General features: G+C 52.2%; 1 protein-coding gene across 2 annotated transcripts in view; it reads left to right on the top strand.

Moving 5' to 3' along the window:
* Positions 1-21,456, top strand: part of SEMA5B (semaphorin 5B) — a 119,211-nt gene extending 97,755 nt beyond the window's left edge. For both annotated transcript variants that reach the window (XM_027587675.2, XM_027587674.2), the window contains exons 5-22: positions 195-257; positions 643-741; positions 1,287-1,500; positions 2,167-2,452; positions 4,780-4,915; positions 6,078-6,285; positions 6,384-6,591; positions 15,308-15,425; positions 15,567-15,748; positions 16,929-17,072; positions 17,283-17,430; positions 17,559-17,784; positions 17,988-18,206; positions 18,646-18,816; positions 18,920-19,057; positions 19,401-19,445; positions 19,893-20,098; positions 20,328-21,456. In XM_027587675.2, the coding sequence (XP_027443476.2) occupies positions 195-257; positions 643-741; positions 1,287-1,500; positions 2,167-2,452; positions 4,780-4,915; positions 6,078-6,285; positions 6,384-6,591; positions 15,308-15,425; positions 15,567-15,748; positions 16,929-17,072; positions 17,283-17,430; positions 17,559-17,784; positions 17,988-18,206; positions 18,646-18,816; positions 18,920-19,057; positions 19,401-19,445; positions 19,893-20,098; positions 20,328-20,486 (2,970 nt within the window). In that variant the 3' untranslated portion in view covers positions 20,487-21,456. The remainder of the gene's footprint in view (positions 1-194; positions 258-642; positions 742-1,286; positions 1,501-2,166; positions 2,453-4,779; positions 4,916-6,077; positions 6,286-6,383; positions 6,592-15,307; positions 15,426-15,566; positions 15,749-16,928; positions 17,073-17,282; positions 17,431-17,558; positions 17,785-17,987; positions 18,207-18,645; positions 18,817-18,919; positions 19,058-19,400; positions 19,446-19,892; positions 20,099-20,327) is intronic.
* The last annotated feature ends 3,334 nt before the right edge of the window (positions 21,457-24,790 follow it).

The raw sequence follows: 24,790 nt of genomic DNA on the forward strand, positions 1-24,790 counted from the left end.
GTCATTCCTCCTTAGGGTCTCTGAGTAAGGAGATCTGGCAGGCCTCTGAGTCCACGTGGATATAGTGAGGGGGGGCCCTTAACCTGCTGGCTGTCATTGACCCTTCCCCAGCATCTGGTCCCCTCCCAACCCTGACTGCTTCCTGCCCGGCGGTGAGCGGCGCAGGGTGTGATGTCTGTGTGCCCCTCCCATAGGCCACGGAGTGGGCCTCCAACGAGGACACGCGCCGCTCCTGCCAAAGCAAAGGGAAGACTGAGGTATGTGGCTCCCGTGGTCCAGGGGCCTGGCTTAGAGCTGGCAAGAGGCTTATGGTTGTGGGGATGGAGGGGCACCATGTGGGTACAGGGCTGCCTGTGGGAGAGGCCCAGCCTGCAGGTGCAGGGAGGGGGAGCTCTGGGGGCAGGTAAGGATGCAGCGCTCAGCATCGGGGTTGGCAATGACACAGCAGGTTGGCCTGGGGGTTGGGGGGATGTGTGAGGGGAGGGGATGTCTACAGAGGCAACCTGAACTTCAGATCAGGGCACATCGGGGACAGAGGGGGTTGTTCTCAAATGTTTGTGGTGCAGTGGTGTGAAGGAAGACACCCAGCCCCACATGTGGTGCCCTTGTCCCTCTCTTACTTCTCTATCACTGTTGCTTTAGGAGGAGTGTCAGAACTACATGCGAGTCCTGATTGTCACTGGCCGGAAAGTGTTCATGTGCGGGACCAACGCCTTTTCCCCGGTGTGCTCCAGCAGACAGGTGGGGCCCCCTCAGGGTAAGGCAGACTAAAGAGGGCATGGAGAGGTTCTCTCACCCAGGCACCACACAGCCTTGGAGTGGGGTAGCCAAATTTAGTAAAAACAAAAAACCCCGAAAACAGAAAAGAATTCCCAGTTAAATTTAATTTCAGATAAACAGCAAATTATATTTTAGCGTAAGTATATCCCATGCAAGCTTTGGGACATACTTATGCTAAACAATTAGTCATCATTCATCAAAATTCAAATGTAACTGGGTCTGCTGTATTTTATCAGTCAACCTCACCTTGGAGGGTCCTGACTGGGGGGGAGGGTGCAGGGAACAGAGGCTGATGGAGCTCCTGGCACAACCTCCTCCCTCCATGATGGCAGCTCCCTCAGAGGGACTGTGAGCGGGGGGAAGTGAGGAGGAGGTTGGAGACAGGGAGAGGCTCAGAGACACCAGGGACCCAGAAGGAAGCAAACTCTGGGTTTCAGGGGGGCGGGGGAGAACAGGCAGCGCCTGGGTCTCAGGGAAAAGTGCCCCTATCTCCCCGTCGTCCCCAGGTGGGGAACCTCAGCCGGACCATAGAGAAGATCAATGGTGTGGCCCGCTGCCCCTACGACCCACGCCACAACTCCACAGCTGTCATCTCCTCTCAGGGGGAGCTGTACGCGGCCACCGTCATTGACTTCTCAGGGCGGGACCCTGCCATCTACCGCAGCCTAGGCAGCGGGCCACCACTTCGCACCGCCCAGTATAACTCCAAGTGGCTCAATGGTAAGGGGGCACGGCCCCGGGGGTGGGGGCTCTCCTGCCAGCCAGCCTACCCTGAGCCCTACCAATCCTCCTTCCTGCCCCCCCTCTGAAAGGGATCACACTGGCTTCCTCAGGAGGCCCAGAATCGGGCAGATGTTTGCCCAAGGACTGGAGTACACTGGAGATGGACTCCAGATGAAATCACAGATGTACCCAGAACAAATGGAGGGGAAGCGATGAGGGCAGAGGAAGAGTTGGGAATTCATTAGGAGGAAAGGTTATAGGAAAGAAGAGGTTGGGAGAGGGTGGTAGTAGTTTCCTTTCCCTTGGAGCTGAATTCCTGCTTCTCTACTGATTGGCCTGTGGCCTTGAGCAAGTACTTGACCTCTCTCTGCCATAATGTTCTCATCTGTAATCAGAGGATAATCATAGTACTTACCTCGTAGGTTGTTACGAGGATCACAGAAAGTACTTCTAATAATGTCTGGTAGGCAGTGAGTATTCAGTAGCACATATTAACTATTACTATAACTTCATAGTGGAGGTGGGAACAAGATTAGTTAGAGCCTCCCAGTCAGCAAACTGTCCAAGGGTGTCAGGATGCCCATCTGGGAAAACGGAAGTCAACTCTGTCCCCTTCCTCCCCACTGGCCCGACCCACCCCTTTGTTCCTCTCCTGCCCCCCAGAGCCAAACTTTGTGGCAGCCTACGATATTGGGCTGTTTGCATACTTCTTCCTGCGGGAGAACGCGGTGGAGCATGACTGTGGACGCACCGTGTACTCTCGGGTGGCCCGAGTATGCAAGAACGACGTGGGGGGCCGCTTCCTACTGGAGGACACATGGACCACGTTCATGAAGGCCCGGCTCAACTGCTCCCGCCCAGGCGAGGTCCCCTTCTACTACAATGAGCTGCAGAGTGCCTTCCACCTGCCTGAGCAGGACCTCATCTACGGGGTCTTCACTACCAACGTGTGAGTCCCTGGCCCTCTGCTGTCCCGTCCCTGCCTCGTGGACTGGTGGGCATGGGCAGGTCCCTCTCTGGGCCCCTGTTTCTCCTTCTGTAAAATGGGGAGTGCAGCCGGTCTTTAGGGTAAACTTGCTCACACATCACACACTCCTAACTTGCTGTGGCTTGCTGCCTCTGGAGGGGTAAGCACTTGTTCTGGATTGCTGTGAAGGGTAGGCCAAGGTCAGATCTGAAGAAAGTAAACAGAGCTGGATTATGGCTCTGTGCAGGAAGAAATTGCTGTGGTGAAAGGAAAATAGCCTGCCTTGGATGAGGTGATGGCAGCCCCGGGAGGGGTCCAGGAGCAGCCCTCTACGGGCAAGCTCAGAGAGAATTCTCTCCAGTCCCTTCTAACCTCAGGACTCTATGATCCTGCTAAACCTAACCAGCAGAGCCTCCTGGCAGTCCTGATGGCACTGGGAGACACAGGCTGGGATTCAGAGCCCCTTTTGTTTCCTGGGTGTATGTAAGGAAGGGTAGCCCTCGTGGAGATCACGAGGCTCCCTCCCCCCACCTCCTCCTGTGTAAAGGCTGACCCAATCAGGTGATTTCACGTACAAAATGCTGAACGGGCAGCAGAGACCAAGGAACACGTTTGTTGTACAGGATGCTGGGCGAAGTTCTTTGTGAGGACCTCGGAAACATATGAGCCTAGAGTGCTGTGTGCTGACGCTGGGCCCCAGGTAGCGGGGACTGGAGGAGGGCCATGCTAGCTATAGGAAGCACAGTCTGAGAGGAGGGACAGGGATGAGAGCAAAATGGGGAAACAGGAGCAGAGAGGCCATCCAAGGCCGGGGGACACCCATCCATTGCAGCCCATGCAGGCCATGAGCCGACAGCCAGAAATTAATGACCAGCCAGGCAGTCAGCACAAGATAGTGGGCAGTCATGAGCAAGGGGCAGGAGCTGCTGGAGAGGCATCGGGGGACATGATGACCTTGGTATGGATTGGAAATAGCTTCTGTATTATGTGCCTTCTCCATGCCAGGTGCTTGTCACGGTGGGGAAGGGAGGGAAGCAGGGGTGCCAGTGAGCAAAAGCAGACCTGGCTTTGCCCTTAAGGAGCTTTCCTTCTAGAAATAGTGGTTATTAAACACCCAATTTTAACTGTGATAAATGCTACAAAGGGAAAGGGCAGTGTGCAGGGAAGCCTCTACCAGTATGGAGGGGTAGTGGTCAGGGAAGGCTTCCTGTAGGAAGTGACATCTACTGGATGAGTGGGAGTTAACTAGGGGAGAGGAGCATTCCAGCCCGAGGGAAGAACACACACAGAGCTTTGGAGTGGGAAGACAGAAATGTTTGAGGAACTTAACGGAGACCAGTGTGACAGGAGCCTGGAGGGTGAGGAAGAGGAGAAACAGGAGAGGAGGCTGAGGAGCTAGGATGGGAAGAATTACGTCCTTACAGACTGCTCAAGGGTTTTGATCTTGATTCTAAGAGCAAGGAGAAATTATTGAAGGGCGTGAAGCTGGCCAGAGACCAGCTTGGATGCGCATTTTGAACTGTTCCCTGTGGCTGCTCTGTGGAGAATGGATTCAAGGAGGCTGGACAGGCTGTAGGAAGGCCAGCCACGAGATCAGTGCAGCGTCCAGCCAGAGTGATGGGGGCTGAGGCCAGGCAGAAAGGGCAGGGAGGGTGATGGACACATTTGGGAGAGGATCTAAATGCCGAGAGTAGAACTGGAAACATTTGGCCGCATGGTATGGGCTCTGTGACCTGTTCACATCAGACTCATAGAGACACCTGATCCCAGGACTGAACGGGTCTTAAGAGGTCATCCGGCTCAGGGTGTTGTGGGCTGTGCAGCATGAATCAGTGGTTTGATAACCAGCTTGAAAAGTAAAATAAAATGAAGAAAGCAGAATAGAATGGAATAAAAATAGTGGAGTATAATACATTTAGTAAGGGTATTGTTTCATGAAAATTCTTTACAGATGTGTGTGCTTGGGGGCGTATTATTTGGAGTTGTAATATGAAGTATATTTCTGACAGTGGGCTCTGGACTAAATGTTTGAAAAACACTAACTTTATTTGACCCTCCTGCTGGAGAAGGGAAAGGGATGAGGAAGTAACACAGAATGATCCCCCAGGGCTTCTCATCCGTGGGCCTTTCCCAGAGTTTCCAGAGTGTGAGGACCGCACCCTCCTTCCGTGTGGAAAGCACCGGGCTTGTGCTAGGTCCTCAGCAAGCCTTGGAGCTGTGCCGCACACAGTGCCTGGACGGCCGGCTGTGGGGCTTAAGGGACCAAGGCCCGCAGGGAGGGCAGCACCCCACCACCTCTTGTCTTTCAGAAACAGTATCGCTGCTTCTGCTGTCTGCGCCTTCAACCTCAGTGCCATCTCCCAGGCTTTTAATGGCCCATTTCGCTACCAGGAGAACCCCAGGGCTGCCTGGCTCCCCATCGCTAACCCCATCCCCAACTTCCAGGTATAGCTTCTCCTCCCCTTTCCCGCTCCTCACAGACCAGCTTTCCCTAGATGACCAGCCCCCCAGCTGATTCCCAGCTGCTTAGCGCAAACACCAAACCTGTCCCAGCTGGTCTGCACCCATCTGTGAGGCCTGCGATAGTTCTCTAAGACGGTGGAGTGAGAACGGGAGAGTGGGTGGGATGCAGAGCAAGGGAGCCTGCTCTGAGCCATCTCTAAATGTGACTTCACACCTCCAGGGAGACTCAATATAGGAAACTAGGAGAGCACTCACAAGCTGTCTGGTCAGAACTGAGGGATTTTAGCTGGAGTTTGCTTGCAGTCTACCTAGCCTGGGTATTAATTCCTGGAGGGTCTGAGTGACAGGAGTGGTCAGGGCCCAGCCATGGATGATGTGAGCATCCCCTGGTGCTATGCTGGAGAAGAGGAAAGAGCCCTGAGGCAAAGGAAGCTAATGACGGTCAACCTTCAAATCCATCAACTTCCTGCCCACGGGGCAGTATGGAGCATGGGAAGACCTCAGACTTTGCAGTGCGATCATCCTGACCCAGATATAGCTCTCCCTCTGTGTGACCTTGACCTGGGTCAAGTCACCCAACTCCCGGAGTCTCTTTACCCTTGTCTGGTACTAGGGATAATACTCTTGACCTCAAAGATAACTGCAAGGGTTAAATATGCACCTGACACAGTGCCTGGAATGTAGTAAATGCTCCATAAATGGTAGTGGCCCTCCAGCTTCTCTTTGGAAGGCATAAGAACTTTGAGCTGGCAGGAACACAAGAGAGGGAAGGCAGGTTGTGGCCCAACATGGGGGAGGAGCACCTCCAGCAACAGTATAAAATCACACCACACTTGTTATCCACACTCAAATGATTCATTTTTAGATAACCCAGCCCCTTTTTCATCTCCCCCGCCCCCCCTTCACCATCCTCTGCAGGTCCCTCCTCCGCATCTTCTAGCCTCATTTCCCCTTAGTTCTTAGAGGCATCTCTCCCCCCGCCAAGGGGTTGCAGGGAACGCAGCGGGGATGTTGGGGGGGGGGGCCGGGATCAGGTAATCACGACCTGCCCGTGGCCGCCTGGGTCATGATGAGGAAGGAGAGGGATGGGGGACTGGGCAACCCGGCAGCTGGGCACGCGTGACCCTACCCCTTCCCGCGGTAGTGCGGCACTCTGCCAGAGGTGGGCCCCAACGAGAACCTGACGGAGCGCAGCCTGCAGGACGCGCAGCGTCTGTTCCTGATGAGCGAGGCTGTGCAGCCGGTGACACCCGAGCCCTGTGTCACCCAGGACAGCGTGCGCTTCTCACACCTCGTGGTGGACCTGGTGCAGGCCAAGGACACGCTCTACCACGTGCTCTACATAGGCACCGGTGAGCCTTCGCCGCCCAGTCTGGCCCCGGGTGGGGAGGAGGTTGAGGGGCGGGGGCGGGGCTGGGCCTTCAAGGCCCGCCTCGTCCGACCCCTCCAGAGTCAGGCACCATCCTGAAGGCACTGTCTACGGCGAGCCGCAGCCTCCGCGGCTGCTATCTGGAGGAGCTGCACGTCCTGCCCCCCGGGCGCCGCGAGCCCCTGCGCAGCCTGCGCATCCTGCACAGCGCCCGCGCACTCTTCGTGGGGCTGAGCGACGGCGTGCTGCGTGTCCCGCTGGAGAGGTGCAGTGCCTACCGCAGCCAGGGGTAAGCGGGCGGGGTGGGGGGGGGGCAGCGGGAGCGGGACGGGGGGAGGTGGGGGGCGGCAGTGTGTGGGGTGGGGGGAGGGCGGGCCCCTGGCCCCCTCCAGGCTTGTGCCCGCCAATCGCACCTCAGAGGTGGCTCTCATGAGACAGAGCTCTGAAGCCACCTGGGGTGGCATCCCGGCACAGTCTCCGGTTGTTTGCCTTTGGACAAGTCACTTCACCTCGCTGAACCTTGGTTTCCTTGTCATAAAATATCTGCAGGGTTTTTGTAAAGGTTAATGGGGACGGTCTGCATAAACCACTTATCATTGCCTGGGGGAAGTGTGTGCTTTAGCAAATGAGGGGGCTGTTGCTATCCCTTTTGTCAACCCCAAAGCTAGGGCCTGCCAGCCATCTCTAGCTTACTTGATTGCGTCTCAGTCCCTTTAATTCAGAGAAAGGTCTTTATCTTTGAAACCACAGGACTTAATACCCAGATGTGAGGGGAGCTAGGAGACGATGCTCTGAGTCAGCACCAGATTTTTGCTTTTCTTCCTTCCTGACTTAGAAGAGGCAGAGAGGCCTGGCTTGGGTCCGGTGGAGATGAGGAACCATGTGGAGCTGTTGGTTGCATTTGCTTCCCAACTGCTGCTGAGACCTTAGCTTCAAGTGGATTCACGAGTTTGGCAATAATGGCACTGGCATCTCAGGGGGAACACAAAAGCCTATTCCAAAGCCAAATGGAAATGTATCTCCGATTCCTACCATGTGAAGCTCCTCTGAGCTGTGCCCCTCATTTTTGAGATAATCAAAAGCTGCCTTAGCTGGCATAGTCACAGACACATTGCCTCCTGTGGCCTTTGCAACACAGAAGCCTCCTGGCCGTGCCCATCTGTCCTTGAGAACTGAGAGACAAATGGTACCCCTGCTGCCAAGGGTCGTCCTCCAGCTCCTGTGGGGTGTGCCGGGCGCTGGGCAGAGGGCCGGAGGGCCGGGGAGGAGGCTGGATGGTCACAGTGTGGCAGCCAGGGAGGAAGAAAGGGAGAGCAGTGGGCAGACACTCAGGTTCCCCTCGGCGCCAACACATGGCTCCAGCAGCAAAACACCAAACATGTACTAAGCCCTACCATGCTCGGAGCACTTTGCAGGGTGGTGGAGGTGAGAGAAGGGGGACAAGATGAAATGGGCCCAGAACACTCTCATTTCCCTTGGCGCTGTGGATGTCTGGCTGGAGAGAGAAACCTGGGCCTGTAGTGGACATGTGGGGAGAGACAGTGGGGCATTGTACGCGGGGCTCCCGTGACCGAATTGGATGCGCCTGGGCTTCTCCCTCAGCTCCATCATCTGCTAGCTACACGATCCTGAGCAAGCCACTTATCCTTTCGAGCTTTCTCCTCAGGGGAAAATAGGAGGAAATTGTGATGGAGCAAATGATAGTTCATTCTGGGAGAGCTGTTGTAAGCATTGGGAATTCTATTCATGAAGTGCTCATGCATGGTAGCTAGTGTCCTTAGTCCCTTCTTATCTCCACAAATGCATGTCAGGGCCCTTGCAGCCTCCTGGGCTCTCTGCAGTCTCAGCACCTGTGACATGGACTACAGGCAGCAATGGCTTGGCACAAATCACAGGCTCTCTGTTGATGGCATTTCCCCCGTATCTTGTGTTCTTTAACTCTTGCATTGTTGTTTTTTTAAAGATTTTATTTATTCATTTGAGACAGAGAGATACAGAGAGAGAGAGAGCATGAGAAGGGGGAGAGGCAGAGGGAGAAGCAGGCTCCCCGCTGAGCCAGGAGCCAGACATGGGGCTTGGTTCCAGGACCCTGGGATCATAACCTGAGCCGAAGGCAGATGCTCAACCATCCAAGCCACCCAGGCACCCCTCTTATGTTGTTTTTAAACTTTTCACATGGTCTTGTTCTTTAGGAGCTTGTAAATACTTGAAGGCAAACCCACTGTCCCATTACTTTTTAGACTTCACCAGGGGCCCACGCCCAGCCTAAGGCACAAAGTGGCCTTCCACACAGGACTGATCCTTCAGCTCACTGATCATTTCGCCTGAGAGGAGGTTGGTGCAGGAGAGGAGAGGGGAATGGGACCGAGGCCAGCTGGGAATGCCAAGGGAGGATTGGATCTGAACCTTCGCCTGTGGGCACTGAAGTGGTCTTTGAGCAGGGGAGTGGAGTGAATAGGTGTTTGATAAAGATCAATCAGACAGTAGTGAGCGACGTTGTCAAGGGGCAGAGGGTTGGCCAGTGTGAGCTAGTGTGGCTCCGGGCCAGATATGAAGTAATGGGGTCTGCAGTGGAACCAGAGAAAGGAAGATGCCGGGACATTGCCCCGCTCACATGATGCTGCAGAGAAGAGACAGGGGAGGTTTTGTCGTGTGGCCAGGTGGAACAGCAGGGTAGAAAGAGGTCAGTTTGGAGTCTGATACTTTCACTCTATTTGGATTCCTGAATTTGGGATAAGAGCGCTTGACATGTACAGTGAGATGCTGCTATAAGGCTCTAGGTGGATCTGAAAATGTGAGGTCTCATGATTGCAAAGTTAATAAAATGACCAGAGTGAGGCTGTGTAACCACCAATCTGTGCACCCCAGAGTCTGGAAGCCAACTATCACACTATATCAGAATTTGTGCTATTGGGGGGCGAGTTGTCACAGGGTTTTACTGTGTCCTAGGATCGACATTTCATGCTTTTTCCCCTCATTCCTTCCAAAGTTGGCAGGAGGATGAGGGTGGATTGGCAGAGTCCTTTTCAGGCCCCCCTCCACTGCCCAGAATCCAGGAGCTTGTCTCCAGTCCCCTCCTTTTGCTCAGGCAAATCTCAGCCCCATGGGACGTAACCAGGACCCTGGCCTGGCCAGAGAGAGACCAGGGCTCACAAGAGGTGGGGAAGAGGGAATGAGCTGCTGATTGGCTCTACAAAGCAAGTGTTTTATGCATGAACACTCCCTTCCTCCTTCCAGCGTGCCTTTCACGCTGCACTGGAGGGGGCGTGGGGGTGTCTACACTGGTTCACTCAAGAAGGTGGCTCGGAGAGTCTCCTCCCAACCTCTCTCCCTGACCGGAAATCATTTAAGATGATGGCCACTTGCTCCCAGGCTCCACCTTGGACAGCTCCCATTGCGCTACTGTTGCTACTGGGTGCTGGAATCCGCCCGCTTTCAACTTCCACCATCCATCTCTGTCCTGCCTCCCAGCTCATGGAATGAACCTGTTCCCTTTTGTAATGGCTGCTTGAGACACTGCAGTAAAAAAGACATGGTGATATATTATTGGTCTAATGGCTGCTGTTATGAAAGGAACTCTCAACTGCTACCCATTCTTACAGTCAGACACGCTTTAATTCTCTCCTTGGAGCTTTAATTTTAAGAACATTCCCTGCTCTATAAGCTTTGGAGTGGTCTTTGGCCAAAAGCCGCAAATGTGGACAGGAGGAGAGCTCAAGCATTGGCTCCAGGGGAGTCGTGTAAGCCCCATCAGGCGGCCAGGGCCAGGGGAGGGCAGGGCAGGCGTGTTTCTGGAGAATCTGGTCTCTTTCTTGTCTGGGGGAACTGAGAGCTGGGTGAGAGGGTGAGGGAGCCTGAGTGGGGGTGCTGGGGCCAGCATCCACTCTGGGTTTTCCTTCCCTCCTTTCCTATTCTGTCACGGATTGGAAAGACAAGGCACTTCATCTCTTTGATTGGGAACCCTGACCAACGTGGCCCGGGACAGCAATGCTCAACCATGCTATTCGTTAGAGTCACCTAGGGAGCGTTTAAAAGATTCCAGCCTACTTTGGTCCATAAAGCCCAGATATAGGGGGGTTTTTTATTTTGTTTGCTAAAGCTTTTTATTTTTTTTATTTTTTATTTTTTTAAAGATTTTATTTATTTATTTGAGAGAGAGAGAGAATGAGAGATAAGAGAGCATGAGAGGGAAGAGGGTCAGAGGGAGAAGCAGACTCCCCGCTGAGCAGGGAGCCCGATGTGGGACTCGATCCCGGGACTCCAGGATCATGACCTGAGCCGAAGGCAGTCGCTTAACCAACTGAGCCACCCAGGCGCCCTGCTAAAGCTTTTTAAAAGATCACTAGGAGATTCTAATTTGCAGTCAAAACTGGGAACAATTTTTCTAGAACTGGTTATTTTTTTATTTATTTTTTTCCGTCTTTTAAAAAAATTTTTATTTTAATTCCAGTAAGTTAACATACAGTGTTATATTAGTTTCAGGTGTACAATATAGTGTGATTCAGCAATTCTATACATCATTACTCAGTGCTCATCATGATAAGTATACTCTTAATCCCCTTCTCCTGTTTCACTCATCTTCCCACCCACCTCCCCTCTGATAAGCTTTATTTTATTTTTTTATTTTTTATTTTATTTTATTATGTTGTGTTAATCACCATACATTACATCATTAGTTTTTGATGTAGTGTTCCATGATTCATTGTTTGCGTATAACACCCAGTGCTCCATTCAATACGTGCCCTCTTTTTTTTTTTTTAAGATTTATTTATTTGAGAGAACGAGAAAGAGAGAGAGTACATGAGAGGGGGGAGGGTTAGAGGGAGAAGCAGGTTCCTCACTGAGCAGGGCGCCCAATGTGGGACTCGATCCTGGGACTCCAGGATCATGACCTGAGCCGAAGGCAGTTGCTTAACCAACTGAGCCACCCAGGCGCCCCTATACGTGCCCTCTTTAATACCCATCACCAGGCTAACCCATCCTCCCACCCCTCTCCCCTCTAGAACCTTCAGTTTGTTTCTCAGAGTCCATCATCTCTCATGGTTCATCTCCCCCTCCGATTCCCCCCCTTCATTCTTCCCCTTCTGCTATCTTCTTCTTTTTTTTTTTTTTAACATATAATGTATTATTTGTTTCAGAGGTACAGGTCTGTGATTCATCAGTCTTGCACAATTCACAGCACTCACCATAGCACATACCCTCCGCAGTGTCTATCACCCAGCCACCCATCCTTCCCACCCCCCACCACTCCAGCAACCCTGTTTGTTTCCTGAGATTAAGAATTCCTGATATCAATGAGGTCATATGATACATGTCTTTCTCTGATTGACTTATTTCACTCAGCATAACACCCTCCAATTCCATCCATGTCGTTGCAAATGGCAAGATTTCATTCCTTTTGATGGCTGCATAATATTCCGTTATATATATATGTGTGTATATATATATGTACACCACATCTTCTTTATCCATTCATCTGTCAATGGACATCTTGGCTCTTTCCACAGTTTGGCTATTGTGGACATTGCTGCTATAAACATCGGGGTGCATGTACCCCTTCGGATCCCTACATTTGTATCTTTGGGGTAAATACCCAGTAGTGCAATTGCTGGATCATATGGTAGCTCTATTTTCAACTTTTTGAGGAACCTCCACACTGTTTTCCAGAGTGGTTGCACCAGCTTGCATTCCCACCAACAGTGTAGGAGGGTTCCCCTTTCTCCGCATCCCCACCAACATCTGTCGTTTCCTGACTTGTTAATTTTAGGCATTCTGACTGGTGTGAGGTGATAACTCATTGAGGTTTTGGATTTCCCTGATGCCGAGCGATGTTGAGCACTTTTTCATGTGTCTGTTGGCCATTTGGATGTCTTCTTTGGAAAAATGTCTGTTCATGTCTTCTGCCCATTTCTTGATTGGATCATTTGTTCTTTGGATGTTTAGTTTAAGAAGTTCTTTATAGATTTTGGATACTAGCCCTTTATCTGATATGTTATCTGCAAATATCTTCTCCCATTCTGTCGGTTGTCTTTTGGTTTTGTTGACTGTTTCTTTTGCTGTGCAAAAGCTTTTTATCTTGATGAGGTCCCAATAGTTCATCTTTGCCCTTGCTTCCCTTGCCTTTGGTGATGTTTGTAGGAAGAAGTTGCTGCGGCTGAGGTCAAAGAGGTTGCTGCTTGTGTTCTTTAGGATTTTGATGGACTCCTTGGACCCTACATGAAAGAAGTAGCGTGAGGCAAAATTGCTTTCCTCCAGAATCTTCTGCTTTTATCTTGTACAAACTGATTCAAATTTTCTGCTCTTCTCCATTTTCTCTACTGGCAGACATTTGTTTTTGATGAATAGAATTTTATTTATTACTATTATTAGTAGTATAGCCCTAGTCATGGCTCTCTTTCATTTAATTAATGTTGCTTCTAAAGTGCCATATCACCTGCTTCTGGAGTTTGATACTGCCTTCTGAGAGCTGAGGGAAATACCCTCAGGAGCGGGCTTCATTGAGTTCTGATTGGCTGGATTTGCTAGCAGCAAATTTGGTCCAAATGTCAGCCAGAGAGCAGAATCTCAAAACTACATGTTGCTGGGACTACTTTGCATATGTACTGTATCTAGTCCCACGGTGTCTAGTTTGATGCATCCTGCTGGTGAAACACCCCCAAATCAAACCATTGATCTCAGATGAAAATATGAACACACTTATATTGTACAATTTACAATTGTACTTGAGTGAATAAAATGGAAACAGATTCTTGAGTAACAGATGAGCATTCTGGATTCCCGGGTGGGCCAGAGGGTACTTGCTGGGGTCCAGCAAGGCCCTTGCCCATTGAAGCCCCAGGCATCACCTCCCTTAAATGAGGTCATGGGCTGCCGGAGCAAGGGGCAGCATTATCTTCTTCAGCCTCCTCTGGCAACAAGGGGAAGCCCCACCTCCTTCTTTGTGAGCTCTCTCATATAACCTCATTTGTCTTTGGAACCTGACATGGTCCATTGAACTCACTGAAAATAAAGAACTCACCTGACAGGAGACTCTCCTTAAAGCTTCGAGAGGAAAGAAAGATTCTATCCTGGAAACAACAAAAGGAGAAAACCCTTCACTCTTTCATGTATTCCTTTAACCCTTGACATCCTTGCCCCCTTTGGCCCATCAAAAATCCCTCTGCAGAGTCACGCCATGGTGTGGACTCCCCCACCTCCTTGCAGCCTAGCACCTCCTTTACCTGAGCCTTGTCTGCTTTCTGGCCTCCAATTTCTTCCCCCCACTCCCAGTGCTCTCTCTGGACCCTCTCTTGCAGGCCCACTGCTGTGGAGCAGCCAGGCCTGGTAAAAGGGGTGGAAGTTGGGAAAAGGAGGCAGAAGGGACCCAGGGAGCCCCTGGGGTTGGCAGTGGGTTCCCCCGGGCAGAGGGAACTTCTTTCAGGCTCCAGAATCTGATACTCTATTTACTCAGCAATGAACAGCAAATCCTGATTCCATAATTTCCATACTCTTTTTCTCCTCCTTGAAGTCTTACTAGTAGAGATTTAATTGTTTTTAAACGTTTTGTTTATTTGATTATTTATATTTTAGTAATCTCCACACCCGAAGTGGGGCTCAAACTCATGACCCTGAGATCAAACATCACACACTCTTTTGACTGAACCAGCCAGGTGCCCCCAGATTTAACTTGTTGTTGTCGTTGTTGTTAAGAACTATAAAGGATGGGGCGCCTGGGTGGCTCAGTCAGTTCAGTGTCTGCCTTCAGCTCAGGTCATGATCCCACGGTCCTGGGATCGAGTCCCACATCGGGCTCCTTGCTCAGCGGGAGCCTGCTTCTCCCTCTGCCTGCCTCTCCCTCTGCTTGTGCGCTCCCTCTCTCTCTCTGACAAATAAATAAAATCTTTAAAAGAAAAACTGTGAAGGATAAAATGAATAAGTCTGAAGGAGAAAGAGAAGAGAGGAGTCCTAGAACGTGAGAAGTGGAGGCATTCGGGGCATTCATTGGAGTGTGAACCATTACCTTCTCTGGGTCACTGCAGATAGACTAGCCCTGAGGGCCCAGGAGAGGGGACATGGGACGTTGACCCCTCTCTTGGCAGCCTGCATTCATTCTCATGATGCTGATGCACTAGACTCTGGTTCCTGCCCCTGAGCAGCACAAGCATGTGGATGCCCCCAGAGGCCCCGGACTATGCCTCTGTGTCCCCTGTGTTTTGAAGCATGGGCCTATGTTCACTCAGTGGGCGAAGTCAGACTCTCAGCTGGGAGGCAGGAGCGTGGTGGAAGAATCGTGGTTAAGAAGTCTAAGCTCCTAAAAAAAATGAAGCCTAGGCTCTAGCCCCGGCTCTGCCATGTGTAATCTGTGTGATCTAGGGGAAATTCCTCTTCGCTCTCTGTGGCTGTTTCTTCCTTTATACAACAAAAAGGTTGTATTGCAGATCCCAGTAATTCTCAACTTGGCTCCCATTAGAACCACCTAGGAGCTTTTAAAACCTCCCCACCCCCCAGAGACTTATGGGTGGGGGCAGTATCGGTATTTTCTAAAAAGCTTCTTTAGTGATTCCGATGTGCAGCCAGGGTGGAGAACCACCGGACCAGAGCGTCCCTAATCCATCACTAATGTTTTATGGCTCTATTATCATCATGTCTGACAGAGAGGCGCTACTTCTTTGGATTTCTGTTCACCACATCTTCTCCTGTGGCCCTAGATGAGGAGCATGGGGCACCCAGGCTTGGGGAAGGCAAGGTTAAGGGTGTGGGCTCTGGAAGGCAAGGGTTTGAGTCCTTGTTCGGCTCTCTGGGTTTCCTCCATATAACATAAGGATGATGAGAGTACCTTCCGCACTGCATTGTTGTAGTAAATTAATTCATGCTTGTAGAGTGTTTAAAATGATTCCCGGCACACAGGAAGTGTTCAATGAGCTTAGTTATTACTGTGGAGGGCAACTGGATGGATAAGGGCACCAGAGGGGGCGAGTGAGGCTGGGAGGCCCGCAGGCTTGAGTCTCAGGACTTCTGTCTGGCAGGGCGTGCCTAGGGGCCCGGGACCCATACTGTGGCTGGGACGAGAAGCAGCAACGTTGCAGCACGCTTGAGGACAGCTCCAACATGAGCCTCTGGACCCAGAACATAACAGCGTGTCCTGTGAGAACCCTTTCATGCGCCCCACCTGGGACCTTGCCCCCTGATTCAGGCTGTGACTCTCCATCGGTATCCCCATGTCCCCTGGGACCTGGTGCCTTCCCTATCCCTGCCTCGTGTGACCTGTTTGATGTGTATCTGCAGGTACGAAATGTGACTCAGGATGGGGGCTTCGGCCAGTGGTCACCATGGCAACCATGTGAGCACTTAGATGGGGACAATTCAGGATCTTGCCTGTGTCGGGCCCGAGCCTGTGACTCCCCCCGACCCCGCTGTGGGGGCCGAGACTGCCTGGGGCCAGCCATCCACATCGCCAACTGTTCCAGGTATGTGGGGGTACAGGACTTGAATGGCGGCTGCCTTGGCCTGGAAGTGGGGGGGGGCGCAAATAGAGGAAATGGGGCATCCCCAGGCAGGTGTTCCCGCAAAGGGACAGAAACCACTCCAGAGCTTTGCAGGGGACTGGAGAGGTGGCTAAAATATGAGCCCTCCACTCTAGTGAGAGAGAAGTCTCTGCCTTGTGGGGGCTCTCGATACAAACAGGTAGGCTGGACAGGCACGGGAGTCACAGACCATAGCCTCAAATAAGTCTTGCTGTTCCAAACACGAGGGACAGCATGGGGCAGTGGTCAAGTAGGCAGACCTCGTGCCAATCCTGGATTGCCATCGTCTGGAGGTGTGACCTTGGGCTCTCTTAAAATCACTCAATTCCATACATGTGTATTGATTTAACTGTCAAAACAACCTCATGGGGTAGGAATACAATCATTATCCTTACTTTTTTTTTTAAAGATTTTATTTATTTATTTGACAGAGAGAGAGAGAGAGCGAGAGAGGGAACACAAGCAGGGGGAGTGGGAGAGGGAGAAGCAGGCTCCCCGCTGAGCAGGGAGGGGGCTCTATCCCAGGACCCTGGGATCATGACCTGAGCCGAAGGCAGATGTTTAATGACTGAGCCACTCAGGTGCCCCCATTATCCTTACTTTAAAGACGAGTTTTATGAGGCACTGAAATTTTCAGTAACTTGCTCAGGCTCATATAGCCAGTAAGGGATAGAACCAAAACTTGAAAATTGGAGTCAAAGTAGACAACAGTGAATGGTGTCTGAGGTTGGAGCAAAGCCTAGGGTGTTGTAGGACAGGGGAGAGAGAATGGGATTGAGTGCAAGGGTTGGACAACCAAGAAGGATGAACACAGGTTGCATATTGCAAAGGCAAATAGAGCCTTTTCTAGAGAATGTGTCCTTTTGCCCCACAAGTATCTCCGTGCCCTGGGTCCTACCTCTATACCCTTAGCCCTGAGCACAGCCTGATATATGGGAAAAGGCTCTCAACACATGTTTGAGGAATGAATGAACACAGGAACGAATAAACAGCCGGCCTGGTTGGGAGCTGCCCTTTCCCTTATCACTGACAATAATATAAAATCCAGCTGCCTAGCTATAGATAGATCTGAGTAGCTAGGACTCGGAGGATCATCTGTCCCTGTCCCCTCTGACCCCACCAGGAATGGAGCGTGGACTCCGTGGTCCTCGTGGGCCCTGTGCAGCACGTCCTGTGGGATCGGATTCCAGGTGCGGCAGCGAAGTTGCAGCAACCCTGCTCCCCGCCACGGGGGCCGCATCTGCGTGGGCAAGAGCCGCGAGGAGCGGTGAGCGAGCGTGTGGCCAGAGGTTTCTGAGACAAGCTAGCCCTGCGGTCCCAGACTTGTCGGGCCTCCTAGAAAGTGGCCTGGATTCTCCGAGTGAGCCAGTGGACCCTTGTCCTTCCCAGGCTTGCACTCCCAGGGTCCTCTTGTTAGGGAAGGGGGTGCCTGCTCCCTAGTGCGATGACTGCTCCCCCCACACACCCTTCCCCGCAGGTTCTGTAACGAAAACACGCCTTGCCCGGTGCCCATCTTCTGGGCGTCGTGGGGCTCCTGGAGCAAGTGCAGCAGCAACTGTGGGGGCGGCGTGCAATCGCGGCGGCGGTCCTGCGAGAACGGCAACTCCTGCCCTGGCTGCAGCGTGGTGAGGCCCGGAGGAGGGCGCGCGCGGGCCGGAGGACCTGCCCCCAGGGGACGGCAGGCGGGGGCCGGGGACGCGGGCCAGGCCTGGGGCTGCAGGCCCACCACACAGCACCCGCTCCCATCCCGAAGGAGTTCAAGACGTGCAACCCCGAGGGCTGCCCGGAAGTGCGGCGCAACACACCGTGGACGCCGTGGCTGCCCGTGAACGTGACTCAGGGTGGGGCGCGGCAGGAGCAGCGCTTCCGCTTCACGTGCCGCGCGCCCCTGCCGGACCCCCACGGTCTGCAGTTTGGCCGGAGGAGGACGGAGACCAGAACCTGCCCCGCGGACGGCTCGGGAACCTGCGACACAGACGGTACAGCGCCTTGCCCTGCTCCCTCCCAGGCGCCGGGCGCTGGCGCCGGGCTGGGGGAGGCTGGGAGTCGGACAGGGCTCGGGGGAGGGGGGGGGGGCGGTGGATCGTGTGGTTTGGAAGAAGCCGGAGGCCTGTGGGGCAGGAGTGGGGCCGATGGGTGTGCTCATCACTGAGGCCAGTCTCCCCACCCGTGCCCCACCCAGCCCTGGTGGAGGATCTCCTGCGCAGCGGGGGCACCTCCCCGCACTCGGTGAGCGGGGGCTGGGCCGCGTGGGGCCCGTGGTCGTCCTGCTCCCGGGACTGCGAGCTGGGCTTCCGCGTCCGCAAGAGAACGTGCACGAACCCGGAGCCCCGCCACGGAGGCCTGCCATGTATAGGCGACGCCGCCGAGTACCAGGACTGTAACCACCAGGCTTGTCCAGGTGACCCCGCGCTTAGGGAACCCTCATCAAGGAGACTCCCTAGGCCACACCTCATGCCCAGATGACCAATTCTTTTTGCCAACTCTGTACAGTGGGCCCTACAGCAAGTCTGTGGCCTGACCATGGACAGAGCACCTTCTCCCACCGAGCAGGGCCTCTCCTTGTCTTCCTTGTCACTTATTTTCTCTCCCCTAATGGGTTAGCCAGATAAGAGGCTTGATTTGAGGTAGAGTTGGTTTTTGGTGTCTCCTCTGCAGCCAGCATTTCCCCCTGCACCCCTCAGGAGGAAGGGGCAGTCCCTAACAGTGGGCTGAAGGGGTGCAGAGGATGGGCTCAGGGTGGTCCAGGGCAGCGTGGCCTAGCTTGGGATAGGGTAGAAGAAGTATCTTGGGCCCTGCCTGCACCTGCAGCCCCTTTCACACACCCTGTCCCCTTGCAGTGCGGGGTGCCTGGTCCTGCTGGACCTCGTGGTCCCCATGCTCAGCCTCCTGTGGTGGAGGCCACTATCAACGCACACGTTCCTGCACCAGCCCTGCGCCCTCCCCAGGCGAGGACATCTGTCTTGGTCTGCACACAGAAGAGGCACTGTGTGCTACAGAGGCTTGCCCAGGTATCAAAAACATCAGGCCAGGGCTGGGGAGCCCCTTGGGTCCCTCTGAACTCCCTCAGGGGGTCCCAGGGCGGTTAACCTCATCCGAGCCCACAACCCACAGAAGGCTGGTCACCGTGGTCTGAGTGGAGTGCATGCACGGAGGACGGAGCCCAAAGCCGCAGCCGACACTGTGAAGAGCTGGTCCCAGGGCCCAGCGCCTGTGCCGGTAACAGCAGCGAGAGCCGCCCCTGCCCTTACGGTGAGATTCCCCGTAGGTCCTTAAGCCAGCACCTTCGCACCAACCCTTCCCACCCTGTGCCCCCAGCTTCCTTCCCCTTCTGAAGAATCTTAGTGGGTCTAGGATGGAACACCAGGGTGGGAGGTGCACATACTTCGGGCTTTTGCCCCTTCTTCTCTAGTGAATGGGCTGACCCCTCTTAGAGACAAGGTCTGAGTGGGGACAGAGTGGGGGAATGAAGGCCCCCAGACCATGTCCCATGGCTCAGTGCTGACCCAGGGGCCCTCCTAGAGATATACGTAGCCACAGAGGGACCCTTCTCTCCTCCCTGCCCCAACACTCTTCTCTGCTTGTCTTCCTGCAGTGATCCTGCCTGCCTCCAGCATGGAGGAGGCCACCAGCTGTGGAGGTAAAAGGACCTTGCCCCACCTCATGACACTGTCTTTCCACCTCTCCTCCCCAAAGAGGAGACCAGCCCAACTCTGAAATCTGGAGTCTCTCCACTTCCTGCTCCAGAGAGACAAACCTTGCGGAGGTCCTGCCTGCCCTGGACCATGTATAGGGGGGGTCTGGGAGGTTTCATCTCTGCCCCCCAGTTAGGAGGCAGTCATCGAGTCTGTATTCAAGAAGAGTTACCCAACTCCACACCGTCTGGTTCCCTCCTCTGACCTAAACCACAGGTGTCTTGTGAGAGAGGCCCCTGGTGGCAGGCTGCCCAGCCTTCCTGTTTCCATTGGGTCTGGCTTCAAAGCCCTTTCCTTTATGTCTCAGAGCCTCCTACTGGGAGGCGGTCAGGAGTGGAGTCTCTCCTCTTCGTGCTGGCCCTTTCCTTACCACTTGCTTCTGCCTCTCCCAGGGTTCAGTCTCGTCCACCTGGTAGCCACAGGCGTCTCCTGCTTCCTGGGCTCTGGGCTGCTGACCTTGGCCGTGTACCTGTCCTGCCAGCACTGCCGGCGCCAGTCCCAGGAATCCACACTTGTCCACCCTGCCACCCCCAACCACCTGCACTACAAGGGTGGGGGCACCCCCAAGAACGAGAAGTACACACCCATGGAGTTCAAGGTGGGAGACTTCATATCGAGGCTGAGTACGGGGTGAAGGGTGCTGTGGTTCTGGCCCTGAGCTGGGTGCAACTGGGCTGGGCACTGGGGAGGGCGCAGTGGTGCTGTGAACTGTGTCAGCGGTCAGAATGTTGGTTCACTGACTGGTTCCTGATCCCCTTGCCCTGGCCCGTCCCCTTTCCCCACCTCTCCCTTACCCCTTCCTCTCTGGTTCCTTCCTTCCTCCACAGACCCTGAACAAGAATAACCTGATCCCCGATGACAGAGCCAATTTCTACCCACTGCAGCAGACCAATGTATACACAACCACCTACTATCCCAGCCCACTGAACAAACACAGCTTCCGGCCTGAGGCCTCACCTGGACAACGGTGCTTCCCCAACAGCTGATAACACTGTCCTGGGGACTTGGGCTCCTTGCCTTCTTAAGGCACAGAGCAGGTGGAAATGGGACGGTTGGAGCCAGTTTGGTTTTCTCCTTCTGCACTAGGCCAAGAACTTGCCGCCTTGCCCTTGGGGGTCCCATCCGACTTCAAAGAGCTCTGGCTGGCGGTGACCATGGGGGAGAGGGCTGGCTTCAGGCTGGCACGTGGCTGGAGTTCCAGCTCAGCCCAGGTCTCTCATGGCCTCCTTGCAACCCACTACCGTGCTCATCTCCCCTGCCGTGTCTGGGCTGTGGACCTACTGGGCATGTGAGGAACTGGAGAGGAGATGGCAGGACAGCAGGCTCTTAGGTTTGGGCTGGAAATGATGCTCATGTGGCCCTCACGGGCCGAGGCTGTCCCTCTCTGGCTGGCCCCAGGAAGCGCCTGGGATCCACCCTGATTATCTGTGAGAGGAACTAAGCAAATGGCCCCAGAAGCTCTGGATTCTCCGCCCAGGGCCGGGCCACTGTGGTGCTGCCCCAGTGTGACCTGGAGACCAAGGCTGGCCCAGGTTGTCCACCTTTGCCTAGCAGTCTGTACTTTGCCTAGGGACATCCCTCTGGTCAGAGGCAGTGAGGGCTGGGGACTGAAGATTGATCTTTGCTAAGAAGCCCTTTAGTCTGGCTGGCACAGGCCTCAGCTTTGCCCTCAGAATGCAGGAAAAGTGGTCCAAAAGAAAGGGAGGCAGGAGTCCACCCTCTGTGCCGCTATGGAGACTGTCTTCCAGTTGCTGCTCAGTAGAGCTGTTGGCCGAGACCTGCTTGGGAGTCTCTGGGGCCCTTCATGTGTTCAGGAACACACACACATGCACGTGCGTGCGCGGGCGCGCACGCGCGCGCACACACACACACACACACACACACACACACTCAACATGCTGCAGCAACAAAAAGGATGTTGGGCTGTGGCATTATTAATTAAAGATGGTATCTGGTCTCCAAATGTAATTCTGTCTTCGTGCGTATGTGTGTGGGCTCCTCTTGGCATGCGCTAGTCAAGCAGAGCAATGCACTAGGGTAATAGATGGTCTTCTCAGGGTGGAGGGAATGATCCACATAGAATTGGATTTTCATAGAGCGTATCTTCCCACTTGTGAGAATATGTACATACACACGTTGCTCTAAACCCTTTTAGGGACAAATTCCTAAGTAGGGACACAAGGTACACACCAAAGGCAACACGACTGGAGATTTTTCTGCCTGGTCCCTTAGCAGCTCTTCTAGGCAATAGCTCCAGAAGGGAAATGCATGAGTCCAACAGGGGAGTATGATGAGGTTATTTTATGAGGTATTTATAAGGCTAAGTTTAATAAAAACCAAAACTGACTGAAAAAATGAACAAACCAGTGAAGTGGGAGAAGCCCAATATAGTTTTTGCTGGATTAAGTAAAAATAACCTCAAAGCCTCAGCCCACCAAGTCACAAATGAGTGGATGGACATGTTAAATTCAAAGAGCAATTTCCCAACTTAATTGGCTGGATCAATTCTCCTAGGACTCCTAGAGAATGCTACTTGTAGGTCAGGCTTTAAAGCCTGTGATCCTAGTGGGAAGGAGGAGGACTAGAGCATTCCTGGACCTGCCTGAGTCCTGGAATCCCTGTGCTTACTGGGACAAAGGAAGTAGCAGTGTCAGGCCAGGGCGGAGCCTGATGAGAGACAGCTCGGCAGACCTATGAGTACTTCTGCTTTGGGATTTCTCACTGGGTTCCTGCTAACATAACGAGTCCAGAGCTTATGGGACTCTGTGGGGTGTTAGATCTTAGGGTCTCTGATTCTCTTAGACCTGGTAGAAGCAGTGAAGCTTAAGAGTGTTCAAGGGTCCAGGGCCTACTTCACAAGGGCCACTTATATGTCCAAGTGGAGGGACTGGACAGGTGTGTAGGAAGTAGTAATGGAGAAAACCTCGCTAATGCTCACCCCTATTCCTATTGACTGGAATGGCATTGGTGGGAATGAAAACCTATGGGTGCAGTGGCAAAACACCACAAACACACACCACACTGAATTCTCTTTTTATAAAAAAACTGTTGTGCCTTTGGATGCATGACCATCAGAATGCATTAAGGGATCCACACTGCATGCAAATTAGCTTGCATGGTTGGCAAAGGCTGCTCCATAGCCAGCCGGGCCCGTGGATGAGGAAGCCAAGAATGTCCTCCTTGGAGGCTGCCTTCTCTCCGACAGGTGCCTGAGGCCACATGGATGGCTGCATAGTGTCAGGAAGCTGAGATATGAAAGAAGAGGGGGCTTCTTAGGCCCAAGTGGCTCAGCAAAAGAGGAAGGGAAATGCAGGATTGGGTTCTCTGGGCCTTCTTGGGCCTTCTTGTCTTTGGATAACTCTCTCTGTGTGTTTTCTTATTATTAAAGTAATACATGTTTATTGTAGAAAATTTGGAGGATACAGGAAACCAAAAATATAAGCACAGTTATAGGTAAAAACCAAGGCAGAGACTTAGGGATTTTAAATGGTGGTGTGAAGACATTTCTTCTCTCAACATCACTCCAAAAGCAAAGAGGACAAAAAACAAAAGCTGTCACTATTTTCAATCAAAATAGGGTATAACTATAATCCCAAATCATAATACATGAACACAGAAAGCAGAGGAACAGCAATCATCTGGAAGAATGATTGTATGGTATGGGGGAAGTATGAAGTATGGGTATGGGTCAAACCTAAGCACCCAAGCAATTTCAGAAAGAATCAGAAATTGGAAGATCTGGTATCAGGGAAGGTGGGGTTAAGGTGGGAGCCTAAAAATGAGGTGTTGGTTGAAAATCCGTGTGTAAGCTTCAGCTAGACCCTCAAGATGACTTCATTCTCTAGTCTTAAAGCTAAGTCACTACTCCTTTGCCTCCACAGAGGACAATAAGTATGTTCCCTTGGGGCACTGAACCAGACTGGACATGGAGATACCAGGCACAAAGTGGATGTGTGGTGAGGGTCTGTTTGGATAAGTAGAGGGTTAAGAAACAGACTATGATTATCGGTGGGATTCAGCAGTCGCCTTTTTGGCTAACTCCAAGATTCTGGCAGCCAAGTTTCTCCCCCATCCCCTCCTCTAAGCAGGAGATTGGAAGATGATTCTTTGAAGAAGCACACTAAGTCTACAGAATCTGAAAAAATAAGCCAGCTGGTCACCTGTGCAACAATCCTACAGTGAAGTACACTCATTAACAAACAGTGTCCAAGTACATAGAACCAGCAGTCAGCTTTCAGCGCCTCACTCATAAATAGGAATGTGCAGATAAGCATCACAGACATCAGAGAAAAATGTGCCAACATGAAAGAAAGACCAAGAGGAACTCGATGAAAACAGAGATGGTATATATAAGAGACTATTTCAAAGACACCATAATTCTTCAGAATAAGATACTGCATTCATGAAATAACAAGATAAAAAGGACAGATTAAAACTCTTAGAAGTTAAAAAAATATGACAGCAGAAAAAATAAAAGGGTTTAACAATAAAGGGAGTTTCCCAAAAAGTTGAACAAAAAGACAAAGAAATGGAAAATAGGAGAGAAAATATAAGAAAACTAGAGGATTGGGGCACCTGGCTGGTTCAGTTGGTGGAGCATGTGACTCTTGATCTCGGGGTTGTAAGTTCGAGCCCCATGTTGGGTGTAAAGATTACTTAAAAAATAAAATCTTAAAAAAAAAAATTAGAGGATCGATCCAGAAGGTCTAACAGCCCATTGAAAAACTCACAGTTGGAAATTACCAAAGAAAGACTATGGGAAATTTTGCCAAAACCAAAAGACAAGGTCTTCAGATCAGTACCTAGCACCAAGAGGCACAAAAACATAACATTTCAAAACAACAGCCTTGAAGAGAAGATTCCAACAGACAAAAAGGATTAGGAATATGAATGGTACAAACCTCTTATTAACAGGATTTAAAGTGAGGGGCGCCTGGGTGGCTCAGTCAGTTGAGCAGCTGCCTTTGGCTCGGGTCATGATCCCAGGGTCCTGGGATCAAGCCCTGCATCGGGCTCCCTGCTCCGCGGGAAACCTGCTTCTCCCTCTGCCTGCCACTTCCCCTGCTTGTGCTCTCTCTCTCTCTGTCAAATAAATGAATAAAATATTTAAAAACAACAACAACAACAACAAAAAAACAAGATTTAAAGTGAGAATGAAGTGGAAATTATCCTCAAGATTATGAAGTAAAAATAATACTTGGTTGTGAATTTTATACCCAGCCAAACTATGAGTCATATGAGTGGAACATTTTTAGACATGCAGAATCTCAAAAAATATATATCACATGCA

This window comes from Zalophus californianus, chromosome 1 (genome assembly GCF_009762305.2).
Source record: "Zalophus californianus isolate mZalCal1 chromosome 1, mZalCal1.pri.v2, whole genome shotgun sequence".
NCBI lineage: Eukaryota > Metazoa > Chordata > Mammalia > Carnivora > Otariidae > Zalophus > Zalophus californianus.